Source organism: Sylvia atricapilla, chromosome 3, assembly GCF_009819655.1.
Source record: "Sylvia atricapilla isolate bSylAtr1 chromosome 3, bSylAtr1.pri, whole genome shotgun sequence".
NCBI lineage: Eukaryota > Metazoa > Chordata > Aves > Passeriformes > Sylviidae > Sylvia > Sylvia atricapilla.
Genome location: NC_089142.1, coordinates 2,302,412 through 2,321,478, shown reverse-complemented (window position 1 = coordinate 2,321,478; position 19,067 = coordinate 2,302,412). Strand labels below are relative to the sequence as shown.

At 40.0% G+C, this 19,067-nt stretch overlaps 1 protein-coding gene across 1 annotated transcript in view; it reads right to left on the bottom strand.

Moving 5' to 3' along the window:
* The window catches only part of MSRA (methionine sulfoxide reductase A), a 233,946-nt gene that overhangs the window by 96,576 nt on the left and 118,303 nt on the right, over positions 1–19,067 (bottom strand). The window contains exon 4 of the mRNA XM_066314612.1: positions 3,024–3,128. Within this exon, the coding sequence (XP_066170709.1) occupies positions 3,024–3,128 (105 nt within the window). The remainder of the gene's footprint in view (positions 1–3,023; positions 3,129–19,067) is intronic.

Sequence of the window (19,067 nt, the reverse complement as noted above, 5' to 3'; positions counted from 1 at the left end):
ACAACCAGTCCATGAGAGTCATGGGAACACAGAACGGTTTGGGTTGCATGGGATCTTAAAAACCATCTCATTCCAACTCCTTGCCACAGGCAGGGACACCTTCCACTATCCCAGGTTCTCCAGGCTATCTCCAACCTGGCCTTGGACATTTCCAAGGAACCAGGGGCAGACACAGCTCCTCTGGACACCCTGCCCCAGGGCCTCAGCACCCTCACAGCCAAGAATTCCTTGGTAATATCCCATCTAAACCTATTCCCTTTAAGTTTGAAGCTATTATTTTCCTTCACTCCAGGCCCTTGTAAATATTCCTCTCTGTCTTCCCTGTAGGTACTGGAAGGCCTCAGTGATGCTGCCCTGAAGATTCTCTTCTCCAAGCTGAAAGAAAGAAGCCACCTTCTGGTGATGGCCAATTTCTGATAATCCAAAGGATAAAAGAGCAAGAAAAAGATCTAAAACCAGAAAACTAGGACAGAAAGCAAAACACTTTCATAAACTCTACGAGAAAACCAGGAAGGCCCAGCAGCATGATTTGAGGGTGGAATTGTTGCAGATTTACACAATCCTGGAATGGTTTGGAAGAGACCTTAAAGATCACCTCGTTCCAACCTCCTGCCACAGGGAAGAGTCTGTCTCAATGCAGAGCTCCAAGTTTTTCAGGGATGGGGCAGATGAATCATCCTGAACACAGTTCTAAGGCAAGGGGCTGGAAAGGGAGGCTCATAAATCAACAGCATGGGCCACTTGCACTCAACGGAATCACGGATTCCTCTCCTGACTGGAATCAAGCCCCTCTTTTAAAGTGATGGATTATCCTATCTGAAAGACTCGAAAGGATGGTGATGGAAAAAGACTCCAATGTTTAATTACACTGAGGGATGCGAAGCTGTTTCCTCCCACAGTGGAACTTTCCAAGCTGCAGCTCCCAGCTACTGGAGATTGTCCCAGTCTATTTGGGTCAGGTGCTCAACCTGTCACGAGGTACCTGCCAGGATGACTTGGTCATGCAATCATGGAATATCCTGAGTTGGAAGAGACCCACCAGGATCATTGATCCAGTTCCTTGGGCTCTCCCAGGACACCCCAGCAATGCCAAACTGTCCCTGAGAGCATTGTCCAAATGCTCCTGGAGCTCTGGCAGCCTCAGGGAGGCTCCCTGGGGAGCTGTTCCACTGCCCAACCACTCTCTAAAAGAACATTTTCCTGATATCCAACCCCACTAACATGGTGATCTCTCTCTTTAATGTGTCTACTCCCATCACTGGGGCAGTTTTCTGACTTCTATATACTTTTTTTTTTTTTTTCTTTTGTCTCTCTTCAAATCCCCAGCAATATTTCCATAGATCCCTGGGATGGCAACAGAGGAACTGCACAAAATGTTCTGATTTCCTGGCCCTGCAGACAGAAAATTCCTGACTCAAGCCCTTTCCATACAGGCAGAAGTTGCAATAATCACTTTGGGCTCAGTGGAAGACACTTATCTACAATAGTCCCTGGATCCCTCTTTGAGCTTCTCTTTCCCAGGATGGCATCACATTTTGGAGGTATCATCTGCAATTTTTTTGTTCCCAGATGCGGTAACAAGTGGCATAATTACGATGGCTGTTCAAATATTGAAATGAGTTACTTGTGTGCAGCGTTTCTGGGAAATGGGAGAAGGGATGAGGTTTATTTGAACTCTATAAACATGCAAAATGTTTTCTGTACACAGTTTCCCATTTCTGTTTGCACAGATGTGGGTCGTGTCAGCACAAAACCTCTGCCAAGAAGGATAAATTAAATCCAAAGGTTTGGATAAGGCAGATAGGTAGAACGATCCACTCTGCACAACAGCTCTAACTCCTTTTTTGCTCCCTTTTTCTAATCACAAAATATACTCAGTATTGCTGAAAAATGTAAAATCCCAGGCTGTGATGAAGGATAAAGGGTAGAAATGAAATGAAATGAAATAAAGTAAATAAAGTAAAATAAAATAGAAAAATAAAATAAGGTAAAATAAAATAAAATATAAAACAAAACAAAATAAAACTTAAAAAAACAAAAATAAGAAAAATTTTAAAAAACCAAAGTAAAAGAAAATAAGGTAAATTAAAATAAAATAAGGTAAAATAAAATAAAACATAAAACAAAATTAAATTAAACGTAAAAAACCCTAAAATAACAAAAGTTTAAAAAAAATAAAATAAAGTAAAATAAAATAACATAGAAAAATAAAATAAGGTAAATAAAAGCAAATAAGGTAAAGCAAAATAAAATACAAAACAAAATATAACTAAACTTTAAAAACCCCAAAATAACAAAAATTTTTAAAAAACCAAAATAAAGTAAAATAAAATAATATAGAAAAATAAAATAAGATAAAGTAAAATAAAATTTAAAACAAAAATAAAATAAAAGTTTAAAAAATCCCATATAACAAAAATTTTTAAAAACCAAAATAAAATAAAATAAAATAGAAAAACAAAATAAGGTAAAGTAAAATAAAATATGAAACAAAATAAAATAAAACTTTAAAAACCCCCAAATAACAAAAATTTAAAAAATAAAATAAAATAAAATAAAGTTAAAAATAAAGTTAAAAAATAAAGAATAAGGTAAAGGAAAGAAAATAATATAGAGTAATATAAAATATTATAAAATATTATAAAATATTACAAAATAATATAAAATAATATAAAACAAAATAATAGAAATTTTGAAGATGCAAAGAAATACGCTCTAATTGAAGAGACAAAAGAAATTGCAGAATAAATTGTCATAATCAAAGTTGAAGAGAATTTTCCATTGTCTCCTGTGCCACTCTGTGGGAATTTTCCCAGCCAGGCAGCTGTAAGGGAGGAGGGGCACTCAGAGCTTCTGCGCTCCCATTCTCCCTCTCCCTCTCTTTCTCTGTCAATAAATGTCTGCAATCATATTCCTGAGCTCCAGTGTGATTTCAAGGTTCATCTCTTCCATGCAGCTCAAACACTAATTATCCCAGCTGTAATTAGTAAGATAATTAAATACTGGCTCGCTCATCACTCTACCTTGTGTCGGGTCATGATTCTCCCAGAAGACCTTGAGCAGTTGCTCAAAGCTGATGTTTTGTGGCTCAAACACCACTCGGACGACCTCGGCGTGCCCAGTTCTGCCTGCAAATTCAAAATAAAATCGGGTTTTAGCAGTGACAATTAGCCAGGGCACACTCAGGGTTTTGTCTCTGCAGTTCCAAGCACAGTCCTTTGGGGTTTTTTTTGATGTTTTCCTGAAAGTACTTTGATTTAGCACTGTTTATACCTGAGCTTTTTTGCACAATATTTTATATTTATGTCAACTCTACCAAATCTGTTTGTTCAGACAGCGCCATTGTGAAATAAACTATACAGAGAGATGAGAAGACAGTGATGTTATTACAGCAGTTTATTAGCTTAAAGGAGAAAAAAAATTAATTATTCTAACAAATATATAATTGAAAACTAGAAAAATATTTTAAATATTCTAAATAGAGCATTAAAATATGAAAAATTCTATGTCTAATTGTCTTGACTGGGTTTTGTTTTTGGGGAGATACGGATAATAGAATTGATTATTAAATAATTATCATTATTATAAAATATCAATAATATTGAGGATGATAAAAACAAATGTCAAAGGTGTGTTTAAACACACCTTTGTGTGTTTAAACACACCTTAAAAGATCACACAAATAATTCCAAACTTTCACAATATCCACAGGCTCAAAGTGTCAAAGAAAGCCTGGCTCAACTTCAAATTTTATGACAGCAGAAGTGCAGGAAAGATTAGCACATGTTACAGCACTTAAAATAATTATTCCTATTTTCAGTTACACTTTGAACAGAATTTTTTTCATTTCTGATGTGTTTATGACTCACAATATTATTGAAAGATCCAACTTCTGAAGGGTCTGGCCACATAATTCACTTAATTTTAATTAATAGTGATATTGATGAGTTCTCAGACTTTTCAGGTGAGAGTCCACTGCACAAAGTGTATTTTATGCTTTATATATGTTTGGATTTTACAATTTAAAATTGGACATTTTTGTTGTCATTACATATTCTGAATGGGGAAAAAAATGCCGCCCTTCATTAAATCATATGAAGTAAATATCTAAAAATAAACTGGATCTGCCTTTTGGTGGGGACATGTTAAGCTCTTTGATCACATTAGGCAGGTTTTTATTTCATTTACACCAGCACAAAGTCCAGAATTATTCCACTGATTTCAACAGAATCAAGGAATTCCACAGAGGGTGAATCTGGCCCAGTGATGGCTCCTGAATGAGCTGTCACCAAACGAGAAAAATCAGATTCTGTGAGTAACTGAGGAGGATTCAGTAGAGACGTGAGGAGAAATTTGAATTTAAAAAAAAAAAAATAAAGAGAAATAAAAAGGATGCTGGGAAATATTAAAGATTGACAATGGGGCAAAGCGTGACAGCATTTTATCAGTTAATGGAGTACCTGAAACAAGACCTAAAAGAGTCACAGAGGACTGGGCCAGCTGATAAAAGGGATTTGAAAGACTGGGATTAAAATTAGTCTGGAGTGCAGAGGAGTAAAGGAGGACCCATCTGGGATATCTGTAGTCTAGATTTGATAAAATCAAATTGCTCCCTATCTTAATGTAACAAAGATCTGTTCAGTGAGATGAAAAGAGAAAATTCAGGTTCCCTGGGGGCTGGAGTGAAGCCAGGCCCCCCTGTCCTGCAGGATGTCCACAACTGTGACCCAATTGCTCCCTGCCTTTAACAGTCCAGGGAAGGATCTCATTACATCAAGCCGAATTTGGATGGTGGGAAGCAGAAAGGATCATCCACTCAGCAGAATAAAAATACAAGTTAGAGATAATTGGCTTAATAATGAAGTGAAATGGTCTTCAGCAAGAACCGATGGCCAGCTTCGGCTGAGGATGGAATTTATTCCAGATTTTGTGGTTTAATGTGGCCCATCAGCAAAAGCAATGAACTTGGTGGAGCCCAAATTGAAACTTTTGTTGTAGGTTGAGTTAAAAAAGGAGAGAGCACGGCCAGTGGTGTGTCCAGCTCTCCCAAGCCAACATTGTTCTCATTAGCCATGCAAACATTGGGCAGGGCTTTCCTCCAGCCACAGGAGGGGTGATTAAAAGAGGGTTCTAGGGGGTGAGGAGAACAGGAGTGGGAAATGGGGGTGTGGCACATCTCAGAGGGTGGAGCACATCTCTGTGGGCGTGGCACATTTCTATGGGTGTGGCACTGCAGTTTGCATGGCAGTTCACGGGAAAATGGGTGTGGCATGTCTCTGAGGGCGTGGCACTGCAGTTTTTGCAGCAGTCCATGGGCAAACAGGGGTGTGGCACCTCTCTGAGGGCATGGCACAGCAGTATGCCTGGCAATTCTCACAGGCAGGGCCAGCAGGCAGGGTTGCAGATTTCTTCCTGCTAGTTGGGTTTTTAGTTTGTTGTGTTTTTTGTTGTTTGGTTGGTTTTGGGTTAGTTTTTCTGTTGGGTTGGTGTTGGTTTTTTTGGGGTTTTTGAAACGGTTTTTACACAATCAAAAAGTGCAGTTAGTAGTAGTGTATGTAGCCAAGCAGAACCCTCCAAAAAGGTCTGTCCAGGCCCCATCCTGTGTGAAGTGTTTGAGCTTATCAGTGTACCACAGGGTATTGCAGAAGAAGCCTGCCGGCAGTGTCAACAGATGAATGATCTCCTTTTGCTGGTGGCCGAGCTTAAGGAGGACGTAGAAAGGCTAAGGAGTATCAGGGAAAATGAAAGTGAAATAGATTGGTGGAGTTCCACCATCTCATCTTTGATGGAGGCCCACCAGGAGTCAGAGGACTTCCATGCCTCCCCTGCTGGGCAGTAGGAGGACACCTGGTGATGGAGGGGAGTGGAATTGGCTCCTATTTGGGAGATAACAAAAACTCCTCCCACTCTTATCACCTACCCAGGTGCCATTTCAGAATAGGTATGAGGCCCTGGACCCAAAGGGTCAGCCAGATGACATACAAGAAAATTTTCTGCCCAGTGGGCCTCCAAATTACGCCTCATCTGTCAGTCAGATCACTACCTCCACATTAAAAAGAAAAGAAAGGTAGTCATAGTGGGTGACTCCTTCTGGGGGGATCAGTGGGCCCCATATGTCGTTATAGGCTGGGGATGGTGTGGCTGGACAGCAGTGTGTCCTGGTGGCCAAGAAAGCCAAGGGCACCTGGCCTGGATCAGCAATGGTGTGACCAGCAGGAGCAGGGAGGTCATTCTTGCCGTGTACTCAGCACTGGTGAGGCCACACCTCGAGTGCTGTGTCCAGCTCTGGGCCCCTCAGTTTAGGAAGGACACTGAGTCTTGTGTCCAGCTCTGGCCCCTCAGTTTAGGAAGGACACTGAGTGTTGTGCCCAGCTCTGGGATCTCAGTTTAGGAAGGACACTGAGTGCTGCGTCCAGCTCTGGGTGTCTCAGTTTAGGAAGGGCACTGAGTGCTGTGTCCAGCTCTGGGATCTCAGTTTAGGAAGGACACTGAGTGCTGCGTCCAGCTCTGGGATCTCAGTTTAGGATGGACATTGAGACACTTCAGCACATCCAGAGGTGGCAACGAGGCTGGTGAGGGGCTGGGAACACAAACCCTGTGAGGAACGACTGAGGGAGCTGGGGTTGTTTAGCCTGGAGAAAAGGAGACTCAGAGGTGATTTTATCACCCTCTACAACTTCCTAAAAGGTGGTTGTAGCCAGGTGAGGGTGGGTCTCTTTCTCCAGGCAGCACCTGACAGAATGAGAGGTCACAGTCTCAAGCTGCACCAAGGGAAATATAGGCTGGATATTAGGAAAAAGTTTTCCATGGAAAGAGTGATAAAGTACTGGGGAGGTGGTGGAGTCACCATCCCTGGATGTGTTTTTTAAAAAAAGACTGGATGTGGCACTCAGTGCCATGGTTTTGTTGAGATGTTAGGGCATGGGTTGGACTCGATGATCTTGAAGGTCTCTTCCAACCCAGTGATTCTGTGTGATTTGTGTATGATTGTGCAACTAAAATGAGATTAAAGAGTGGTTTCTGAGTACAGTATTTTATTTTTGTAAGCCAATATGAATCTTATGAAAGGATTTTATCAGTCGGGAGCAAATTACTTGCCTAAGATGAACAAGTTTAGATTACAGGAAAGTCCTAAAGAACTTAAAAAACAACAGAGGCTTTACCTTTCCTCCCAACTGAAGCAGCAATTACACCTTGTCAACACTGCCTGCTCCTGCTAATCCAGAAGTTCAAAGGATCAGCCTCCTTTTTTTTCCCAGAATAAGGAAATAATGGTGCTCCTCTGAGAACTATAGCCTGACCTCATGACAAATATCCTCAGATGTGTGGCTAAGAGACTGTTAGAATAGATTTAAAATCAAATTCAACCTCAGGGGAAAGGAAAAGAAGTAATGCTGCTGGTCCTACCAGATTCACATCTCATTTTCCTCAAAGCCTTTCCATAATACAGTGGATTTTCTTTCTGCTGTGGCTATTCTTAATAACAATCTTGGTATTGGTGACTTTCTGCATTAGGCTTGAGTCTGACTATGAAACAGAACAATCCTATTTTGTTTGTGTCTCGCACACTTGGTAAATCCAATGCCAAAAAAAACCCAGCATCAACCCAGCTCACTACTCCTCTATATGGTGAAAAAACAGTTGAAATATTTCTAATCAAATCTTTTTTGTAAGAGTTTTTTAAATGGAGAGACCGTAATGAAAGAGAAACAATTACCCCACTTGTTCTCCAAAAACCTGTGTGTCTTTAATGAGGAATTCAACAGCCTGACACTGAGGAGCTGCAAGGATTTCAAATGATCAGTGGGAGATGTGATTCTCTCAGTGACATCCAGCTCTTCACCTCAGTGGCTACTTCAGAATTCCTCCTGAAATGTCCATTCATATTGTCAGAGAGGCACAGTGTCCTCAGTTACACCCACTGCTTTTAATTAGCGGATCTTTAATATCCCACAGCAAAAGTTTTGAACGAGTATGAACATTTCTAGAACCCTCAACGACTGGATCGCGTTTTTTTAAATAAATTATGGAATTATAAATGTAACTCCATGTGCTATTCACTGTGCAAACAGAAACCCTTCTTTATCGGGGTCATTATCAGATTTCCAGTGCTGGCACCCCTGTTCCTTCAGCTCTGGAAGGGCTTTAAACCATCGAAGAACCTCCCTGCAGATGGGGAAGACTTTATTACACCGAGGCGAGAGGGCTGAGTGCCAAGAGCAGATTGTCTGTTTATCCTGGATTCCATTTCCCACTTAGAAAACACGGCCGCTCCCGGAGGATTAACGCCTAGCGAGCTCATTCAGTGGGGATTCCAACCCTGGCAAAAAAAAAAAAAAAAAAAAAAGTCCCCGCAAAGAGCAGGAGAAAAAGACGTCTGAGTGACACCTTTTCAATTCTTTTTCTTCCTAAGAGCATTTAGACTCTCACCTCTTAATCATGTCCCAGGTGAGTGCCCAAGCCGAGGGATTAGGGAAGAGAACTCATTCTCTTTAACTGGCTGGATCCAGGGAGCGTTTAATTATCTCCGGCAAAGCGGAGCAGCTTCCTAAGGCTGGCTGGAGAGCTCCTCACCTGGGAGTGTCTCAGCAGCCACGTGGGTTTCACCTCCACCTGGCCCTGCCTCAGGTGAATTAAATTCTACAATGCAAAAATTCCAGAACTGCTCCCCCCTGCCTCGATTCTGCAGCAAAAAAGGACCTGGCTCTTTTGAGAAATAAGGTCCTAACTCCATTAAATCGCAGAATCACACAATACTTCGGGTTGGAAGGGAGCACAAAGATCATTTTGTTCATTTATATGTACTCAGTCTATTTAACAGCTCTTCATTACAAGAATGGCCCAGAGTTTGAGGGACAACTTATCCATTACAGCTCCTGCTCTCAGTGTATTCCATAAAGGGCAGACAACAACTTCTAACATTTTCAAAGAGTTCTCAGAAAATACTCAGAAAGAGTTCCCTCTTTTCTCATCTCTTCCAGGAATCCCTGAACTGCCCCTGTGCTGCTCACACCAGCAACACAACCTCTTTGGGATCCCAGAATGGTTTGGGTGGGAAGTGACCTTAAGACTATCCAGTCCCAACCCCTGCCATGGGTAGGAACATATTCCACTGTCCCAGGATGCTCCAAGCCCCAATGTCCCAGCCTGGCCTTGGACACTTCCAAGGATCCAAGAGCAGCCACAGCTTCTCTGGGAAACCTGTGCCAGGGCCATGGTGCCAATGTGGAAAGTAAAGAAATACAACCAAACCTCAGCACCCACTGATTTGGAGTTAAACCAAACTCTGTTATCCAAAGTCAAGGCCCAAGAGAAAATGCAAAATACAGCCCAAAAAAAACCCATCATGGGAAGGTCTTTTGAGCATGTTTTTCTCCAAATCAGCCTGGGAATTTTATTAAGTTGGGGTTGTTAAAATTTCCAAAATTCCTACCAAAATTTCCAATTTCCTACCAAAATTTCCAGCACCTTCCTATTCATTAAATAAACAAACCAAAGGTTTAGCACTAAACACTGGAAGCTCTTATTTCGGGCATTCCCTTCCTTTATGTTTTTATCTTCAGATCAATGAGGATGAAAAGAATGGAAACAATCCCAGCTCCATAGATTTTAAAGAAGGGTCCATTAAAATATTTTTAACTCCTGCCCAACACTGAAAGAATTTATGGAACAGATCCTTATTTTGTACTTCTACACTGGCACTAAAATGTGGCTAATTTATTTTACCTCCTCCTTTATTTTAAACCACTTTAATGACTTTACCAGCACTGAACTAGGAGATAATGCTTGGTTTATTAACCACTGTGAATTTCTGCTTTAGAAAATATAATTCTTTAACTTCTCAGTGTGATCCATGTTCTTTTTTTATCCAGTTTTATCAAAACATATCAATCCTCTCCAGCAAGAAGCCAATTTATCACTATGGGCTGGCCAATCCTGCAGTTCTAAATAAAATAAATTGTCCATGAATTCTAGAAACTTCCAGAAACTTCTGCCTGGACCACAGAAAATCAAGTATTTTCTAATATCTACAGAAAGTAGCTCATACAGCAGCTACAGTGTGGTGCCTCTGAAGAGAAAATGTTATTCTATTTTATTTATTTGGTTTATTAAAGGACAGGTGAATCACCCAGTAAATGAAAATTCATAAAGATAAGAAAATTTGCTGATAAAACAATGAACTGCTATTTCTGGTGCCTTACAGATCACTTCATTTTTTTACCCCTTAAAAACAAAACAAAGAGAATAAAATTGCCAGTAAAAAATGGGGTTGAACATGCTGTTACTGGTTTTTTGTCTTTGTTTGGTTTTTGTTGTTGTTGTTTGTTTTTTTCCTCATAAAAATTCTCATATTTTTCAGTAAACTACTTGAACAAAATTTTAAAAGATTGGCAGTTTTCACAAAAAAAATTGGGTTTTTTCAAAAAATCTGTCAAACAAAAATACTAAATGAATCTGTTTCTTATTCGCAAGTATTTAAAATTTCTATGGCAGAGCTGAAAATATTTTCACTGCTGTTTGCTAAAATCCTGTCTGTTCTTCAGCAGCAAAATGGGTTTGATAAACAGAGTATTGATTGGTTTGCTGAGAATAACTGGAAGCAGACCACTGCTACAAACCCTTTCTATTTGTAAAATGGCTGTACATCAAACAGCCAACAAACGGGGGGAAAAAATTATATAAATCTGTAGGAAAAAGAAGGAGATGAAGAACTGTTCCTTGTTCACTTGTACTTATTGCAGGTTATGTTTTTATAGGCTGAAGTCCACACTACAAGCCCTTAAAAGGGGATTATTTTAGACTCCCTCTGGCCTGGTCCTGTGACCAGATGCTGTTCCCAGCTGGAATGTGCTCCTAGAAAAGATATTCTGGTTTAATTTCAGCCAAGTGAGGGGAGAATGTCGAAGATGGGCTTATTAATTAACACCATGGTACTACAGAATACAGGTCTTGTCAGCCAAACTCCATTTCATCCTCCCATGAAATTACAAGTCTGCTGTATAAATGTGGATGTAATAGCATGGATGGAACTTAGGCTTTATTAATGCATTTGACTTATTACTTCATGACTGATTAAAAAATTAACACTCCCTCATATCGATAGTGCACGTGTTAAGTGGATTAAGAATTGTCTAAATGACATCTCAAAAAAAAAAAAAAATTGTCCAAAGGGAACAAGGCTTGAATGGCAGCATTTTTATCTGTCCTCTGTAGGGACTGCTACAGAGCCTGTTGCTCTTAGAGCCCTTCATCAGGAATTTGAAAGAAATATAAAGTCTCAATTTATAAATTCTGTGGATGACTCAGAGGAGGAGCTGATGGGATGGCCTTACAAAGCCATTTCTTGCTGCTCTGGGGCCACTCAATCAAAAATGTATTAAAGAAGTCAGAGGTAAATTCTCTGCTGAAGGGAAAAAGGGACACACATGGTACCTGCAAATGGGGAACAACCTTTGAGGTAAGGGCAAGGGTGGGAATAAACATGAATTTCACTGCATACTGCAATAAAAGGAAACAGGACCTGAACTGGGAAGTCAAAGAAAAAGGTGTTGTGGGAACAGCTCTGGGGAGATCAACCCTGGCACTAAGAAATCCTGAAAAGTCGTTTCAGTGACAGCCACCAAGTGCTAGATGAACTGACCCTTCCCAAAAGAAACCCTTGGAGGTTTTTAACTCAAGGAGATGAGCATAGCCTCAGGAAGGGGATGCAAAAAGGAGCCTTCGAGAATGCAATGGAAAGGCAGATCAAGAGTCAGCGTGGGATGGAAACCAGGAATTCCAGATGGAAAACAGCTTTTAGATATGGATATGGAAAATGGTCCCTGCTTAGTTGCACCACTGGATCTTGGGCTGCTCCTCTAAACCTATGTCCTGTAAAGCACCTCTCCATTTCCTGACATTTTCAAATCAAGTCAGATTTCCTTCTGGGAGAGACACTTCAGTCAAGTATCAGCTAAACTTACATGAAAAAGTGATAGGTCTTGATAAAACAGTAACGCAATGAAACATAATGATCTATAAAATAAAAATGTCAAATTAAATAATGCAGGGAGCCTTACCAGCCTTAAAGGCTGGGAATATATGAGTGAATTTCCCCTTTTTCCTTTGTTCCTTTGGCTTTAACGAAGGTTTTCTATGCCAAACTCATCTGTGCAAAGAGTTGGGACTTTTGAGTTATCTTCTTTCATCATGATTGATGAGGAAGACTCTGACCCAACTACAAGTTCTATATCATTTTTATATAGTGGAGTTGAAATCCTGTAGCTATGGAGTTGGGAATAGAAAAACTCCATATTCACACATCAAAAAAATTCTCATTTAAAGCCCAAATTTAACACTTAAGTGACACATCTGATGGATGGAGCCTTTATATGCCAATAAATTTAATTTCTTCTAAAAAGTCCTCTAGTACATTCCACTAGCCCAGGTTGCTCCAAGCCCCAAAGTCCAAGCTGGCCTTTAACACTTCCAGGGATCCAGGGGAAGCCACAGCTTCTCTGGGAAACCTGTGCCAGGGCCCCTCACCCTCACAGGGAAGAATTCATTCCCAATATCCCATCCAACCATTCCTCAATAGCCCATATATTGAGTTTTACCCATCTGCTTCAACTCTGACTCGTTTTGAAGAAGGCAAATGGAAAACAAGAATTCCCCTTTGGCTGGAAAGGGAATGATATCCCAGGGCACAGCAGGAGCAGAAGACCCAAATCTCCAGAAAAGTATTTTAAGAGATGATTTATTGCCAAAAATTGGTGTAAAGTCCCAAAGCAAAGCAATACAGGGGTACAGAAAAAGGTTTGATTTAAAAGTTAATAATAAATACATAAACAACACACCTGGATTTAGTAACCCAGCTTCAAGCCATAAAGGGAATTGTTTTAATGTCAATATAACAAAAAACATGATTGAGTTTTTCCTTAAAAGTTTACAGCTTTTAGCTGCAAAGTCTCTGTGCCACTGTTATGCAACACAAAGAATTTCCTTAAATAAATGGGTGGAACAGAAAGCAAAGAATAATAGGAATGTGAGGAATATGCCATGCAATGAAAAGAGATTTGAAAAGGGATAAATAGAGGTAAATATAATACCTGGGGACATCTATTAATAGCAAGCTGGAGAGCTGGAAAATATTAACTAATCCGGAATTTAAAAAAAACCCAAGAAATTCAAGTAAGATATTCTAATATTTAAGATTAGAATTACAAAAATGACAAAAATTGTAAAAATTACAAAAATTCTCCTTGTCTCTCTAGAGTGAATACAGTAAGAGATTACTACTCGGAGGATATCTCTGAATAAAAGGTTTGGTTTCTGAAATGTGACAATTCTGGCTCTTTCTGAAGCTGGAAACCACCGAAGAGCTTAGAAAAAAAATGTGCAAATCTTAATACCTGAGAACTGTAGACCAAAGTGCCAAAAAAAAAAAAAATATTTTTGTATTTGTACTCTGAAAGCTTCTTCTTCATAGCTGATTTTTATTAAACTACTCTGGCAGTTCTATTATAAAAATAAATAAATTGTTTCCCTCCTGATTTCCCCAAAATAAATTTGCAAAAAGCAGCAGAGGCAACCTAGTTTCACCAGAAAGCATCAAAGTGCAAAGAGAAGGCAACAGAGTACAGTTTGTGAAGACAAACAGACACTCAGAGGGCAAAAAGGGAGCTGGGATGAAAACTCAGAATTAATTTGTGCTAGACAAATACTTCTAAGCCCACCAAAACTAATAAAAGAATTCTAGAAAGTTCTAAAAATGCCCAGGCAACTATTTGCTGAAAAAGTCTTTAGCAGAAACTATTAAAGAGATTCAAAAGATAAAATTATGACAATTCATATATCTAGAACAGCTCTAAGACATATAATAATTAAATTATATTTAATCATTTCATTTACAGGTACTTTTCCCTCAAGAGCTTTAGAAATCCTGCTATTTCTTTTAATTACAAATTACAGCCATTGCCCCTCTTCAAGTGATACTCCTGCAAGGTTATTGAAAGAGGGGGCTAAAAATTTGCCCAGTAGAGATATAAAAATTGTAGGAGAGATATTAAAAATTAAAATAAGGTCAAAACTGTGAAATGAGGAATTTGCAGTCTTGGATGCATGGTACAAATGTCTGCAAAGAGCACGAAGGAGAGTTCAAACCACAAAAAGTGACAAAATTGATTGTCTGGTTGATAAAAAGATATTTAAACCCCTGAAAACTCTGTTAATCAAAAAGTTTGGAGGCAGAAAATCATCCTGGGTATTCATTTTCGTTTCAGCTCCTTGATTGTAACTTTATTTTTCCCAACCACCCTCACAAGGGTCCCTGCAGGGAGAAGAATTTTGCTCCATGCCCGGCGTCATCAGAGGCTCTATTCCAGAATACCCCATTTCTGACTGTGGAGAGAGGAATTCCTCATTCCTGGAATCTGAGCACAAACCCCCACTTAGTGATGAGAAGAATTTTCTTAAGGACTTGTCAAAAACACACTCCACAAAGCCCATTAACCACAGAACCAGATCAAACCCCAGCTGAGACACTTCTACAGCTGCATGACCCAGGTCTGAGAACAGGTTTAAAAACAAAGAGGAGTAGATCAATCATTGGCCTTTAATAAATCTTTACAGATATTTCTCCTTTTGTATGTGGCCAACCTTTTAGACATTATTAATTCTCCATTTAATGAATGGCTCCACCAAAGCTTAACCTCGAGAAGTCACGTAAAATGAATTATTACCATGATTAATTATGCTGGGATAAGCCAATAAGAGCAGCCTTTATTCAGACACTAATGCAATTAATTAAAATTAATTCCAGTAAACAGTGCAGTGCTACTCACACAAAACAAAAAGTATTGTTGCTTTTTTTCTTTTGCTAAAATGTAAATATCATCATTCACATTAGACCAGTAAAACCATTTACCCTCCAGTTTAAGCCTAATGAACAATCACTGTATTTGATTATCCATTATTTCTGTTCAACCAGCCCCAAACCAAGAGTTTTCAAACTATAGGTTTACTTCTATCTTTTTTTATATTCCCATTTAAAGGGGATTATTTCAGCAAAGCAAGAAGGGATTTTAATTCAAGTGAAACCAGCATTCCCTGACATTTATTCATCCAAAAAGGAATGATCAGTTTGGATGCCCAAGAGTATTTAGAAGACAATGAGGAAAAAAAAAAAAAATTGATAATTTATTTTTAAAAAACAAAAACTCAGGGAATTAATATATGGAAATAATGTAGATCACTGTGCCCTCATTTATGGATATGTACATCCCTAACACTTGGAGAACTGTTGGAATTTAGAAATAACAACTCTTGCAAAAGGAGGGCACAAATTTCCTTTCTCACAGCTACCATTCTTGGAGATTTTTTTTTCTTATATTCAAATTAGCTCTGGTTTTGCTGCACTGGAAGAACTTGTGGCCAAAAGCTGAGGTTACATAAATCCAACCTGGAATAAAATGCAGTTTTGTAACACTGAGGGAGAAATCCTTCACATTGTTTATCTTCTCAGCATATCATGGAATCACAGACAGGTTTGGGTTGGAAGAGAAAATAAAGATTATCTTATTCCAACCCCTGCCATGGGCAGGAACACCTCCCACTACCCCAGGTTGATCCAGCCTGGCCTTGGACACTTCCAAGGATCCAGGGGCAGCCACAGCTGCTCTGAGAAAACCTGTGCCAGGGCCCTCACCACCCTCACAGACAAGAATTCCTTCCTAATATCCCATTTATTGCTGCCCTCTGGCAGTGGGAAGCCATTCCCTGTGTCCTGTCCCTCTATCACTTGTCCCCAGTCCCTCTCCAGCTCTCCTGGAGCCCCTTTAGGCTCTGGAAGGGGCTCTGAGCTCTCCCTGGAGCCTTCTCTTCTCCAGGTGAACACCCCCAGCTCTCCCAGCCTGGCTCCAGAGCAGAGGGGCTCCAGCTCTTGGGGCAGCTCCATGGCCTTCCCTGGACTCTCTCCAGCTCCACATTTTCTTTCCTCAGCAGGGACAGACAGCCCAGCAAGTGACAATGGCCACATCCCACAGCATGGAAGGCTCAAACAGGACATTTGGAAAACCTCTGTCTGTCACCAGGAGGACAGTCCTGAAGTGCAGCCCTTCTGCTGGAGATGGTCCTGCTGGTCCTGGGTGTTGGAGATGGTCCTGCTTCCCATGAGAGCTTGGAGTAAAGACTCCAACACCAATTTCCAGCGTCCTACTCCTTGGCTCTAATTATGGCCACAAATCACAGCTCATTGTCCTAATTCTCCATTTTAAATCAGAGATTTATTTTAGCTGGATCAGACCAGTCTGAACACACCAAGAAACCCTGGCATCTTCATTACCTTTAATAGAATTTAGGATTGACTTCACTTGCACATGCACAGCACTGGGAGCTGTCCCAGGTACTGGCATTAGATCTCTTCAATTGTCAATTGCTGGAATAGTCACTCCAGGGTACTGGATCATCCTGTAAATGCCTCACTCCCTACACACACAGTGTCCAAGGACAGGCTGGACAGGGCTTGGAGGAGCCTGGGATAAGTGGGAAGTGTCCCTGCCCATGGCAGGGGGTGGAATGAGATGAGCTTTAAGGTCCATTCCCTCCCAAACCATTGTGGGACTCTGTCATTCTATTCAATGATTCTTTCGATCCCATTATTCCATGTACAAATTTGCACGGATGTAATTCCTGAGTTGGGAGATAAGCCAGGACAAACATGAACCCTCCCCACAAACGGGGTTTTAGGTGTGTGAGGGATGGCCCCCCTGTATTATGGGTCATACAGGAGCTCTCACACACTCCCTCAGCACCTGGAATGGTTCTAGGATCAGAAATGGATGCGTGCAAATAACAACAAATTATCCTCTCTTATATTTTATCTCTTCCTAAGCCTTTCAGATGTCCCAACTCCTCTCTGGCTGGACATTATCAGTCACAAGAGAGACTCCCCTTTATAAATCTTGTATATCAAATGCAGACTTAAAGATGGGATTAGAAATAAAAAAAAAAATACAAAAGAAACCCCGCCAACTTGCATTTAGCAAGCTCATAATAAAAATTAAAAGATACTAATAAATACTGTGCTTATAAGCCGGTTTAAATCTATCCAAAATGCCCCGCAGTGAAGTCTTACATCAGTTATTATTGAAACATTAAATGCTTTTCTTCCAGGCTTCCAGCAATCAATTTAACTTTCAGTCATCTTGTCCCCATATGTGCTGCTCCTGTTGATGAAATGGCTATTAATAAAGGAATAGATGGCTATGAATTAAAGCAAGCTCTACTTAATCACATTAATCCAGAGTATGTTAAAGGCTTCAATTTTCTAAATAATTTTGGGCTTAATGCCTCTGAGATGGGCAGACTGCTCTATTGATGCAGCATCTGGTCCAATTTAAGCTGCATTGTGAAGGAGGAATTGTTAGGCCCTTGCAAAAATAAGGAAGACTGACAGTTTTAGGGATGCAACCAAAACTGCTACGGCTGAGACAAAAGATCCTGCAAGATATTGAAAAAGGGCCCGCGACAATTAAAAGGCAGCCCCTGCTCTGCAAATGCAGCTCCAGTGCTCAGTGAATTGTGTATGATTAACTTACTCCTCCTGATGGGATGAGCACTCCACACACTTCACCAGCGCCGTATTTTCCAGTCATTGAACATCCAACAGCTGCTGCTGTGAAATATGTTCACTTACCCATTACATTGGGATACCAATTAGGGAGGAATTATTTCAAAGGGAATGGCACCACCAACACTATCCTTGCAAAAGCAGAAATTTCTGGCTTTGGGATTTTTTTTTCTCCTCCCCTGCTGAGTGTAATTTTTTTTCTAAATTTTATTATTATTTTGCTTTTGTAAATGGAGGAATTTTACAATGAAATTAGATTTGCCTTGGCTTGTAGCACTGAAATGCTGCTGCATTCAACTGAGATTAGAAAAAAAAAGTATTTTAAATACTTCTAGAAGGAATAAAAACCTTCATTGGAGAACTGGTTTAAAATGCTTTTAGGAGAATGATTTTTAAAACCCAGTCTTCATAGAAGGTTGTCAGTGAAGGAGACAACATGGTACAGTCCATCTACATTTTAATATCAAAACTAATATTACCTTTGCTATTACATTTTTGTTATATTTAATATTAAAATTACAAAGCTTCAGGGGCAGATACTTTGTCAGTAACTTGATTAGAAATTAAAAGTAAATCCAATGAATTTAGTGAATTTTCACTCCACATGTAAGGAATGAAGGAAGCCAGAAAGTCACATCCTGCAGAGCTGTAAAGATCAGTCCGAAACCTTATTTCAATTATAATAATGTTTAAGTTAAATATACAGAGCATATTTTGGGAGGGCAGACATTGCATATAGTTTGTAATATTAAATATTGCAAAATGTGGACAATTATAAGGAAGCCAAAGAAGATTTTGTATGACACACTTGAGCATATACTTCATCTTACCTGAGATGGAATCAGAACTTTAAAATAGAGAACTTTAAAATCAGAACTTTAAAATAGAGATTAAAGTTTAGCAAAACATTCAGATCTTTAGTTCCTCTTTAGCTGAATAAAATAATTTAAATGTATAAACACCAAAATACATCAGCTAAAATTCTCTATGACTCCAGGAGATAAAACACAACTTCTGCGTTCCCCTTCCTGCCTGTGCTTTCCTCCTACACTCAGTCCCAGAAAAATCCATATATCCACGGATTTCAAAGATAAGATAAACTATCTCCTTTTTTCATGAGTGAGGACAATGGGCAGGAAGAGCTGAAGGTGACCCAAGTCAGCTGTGGAGGCAGGAATAAAAGGGAAGGAGCTGAACCTCCAGGTGACAGCCCAGCTGCCCCTGCTCCTCCTCCCATCCTGCTCCAAAGGGCTGCCGGGCAAATTCCAGCACGGAACCACGAGAGGCAGGAAAATGGGGAGGAAAAGAGATCTCAGCACATCCCCCGAGACACCTGTGCCATCCCTCAGGATGGAATGGGAATGTCCTGGAAGCCAAGGAGAAGTTCCATTCCTAGGAAGGGCTTCAAAAGGGGTTTTATGACCAGCAGGGGAGGGGGATTCTGCCCCTCTGCCCCACT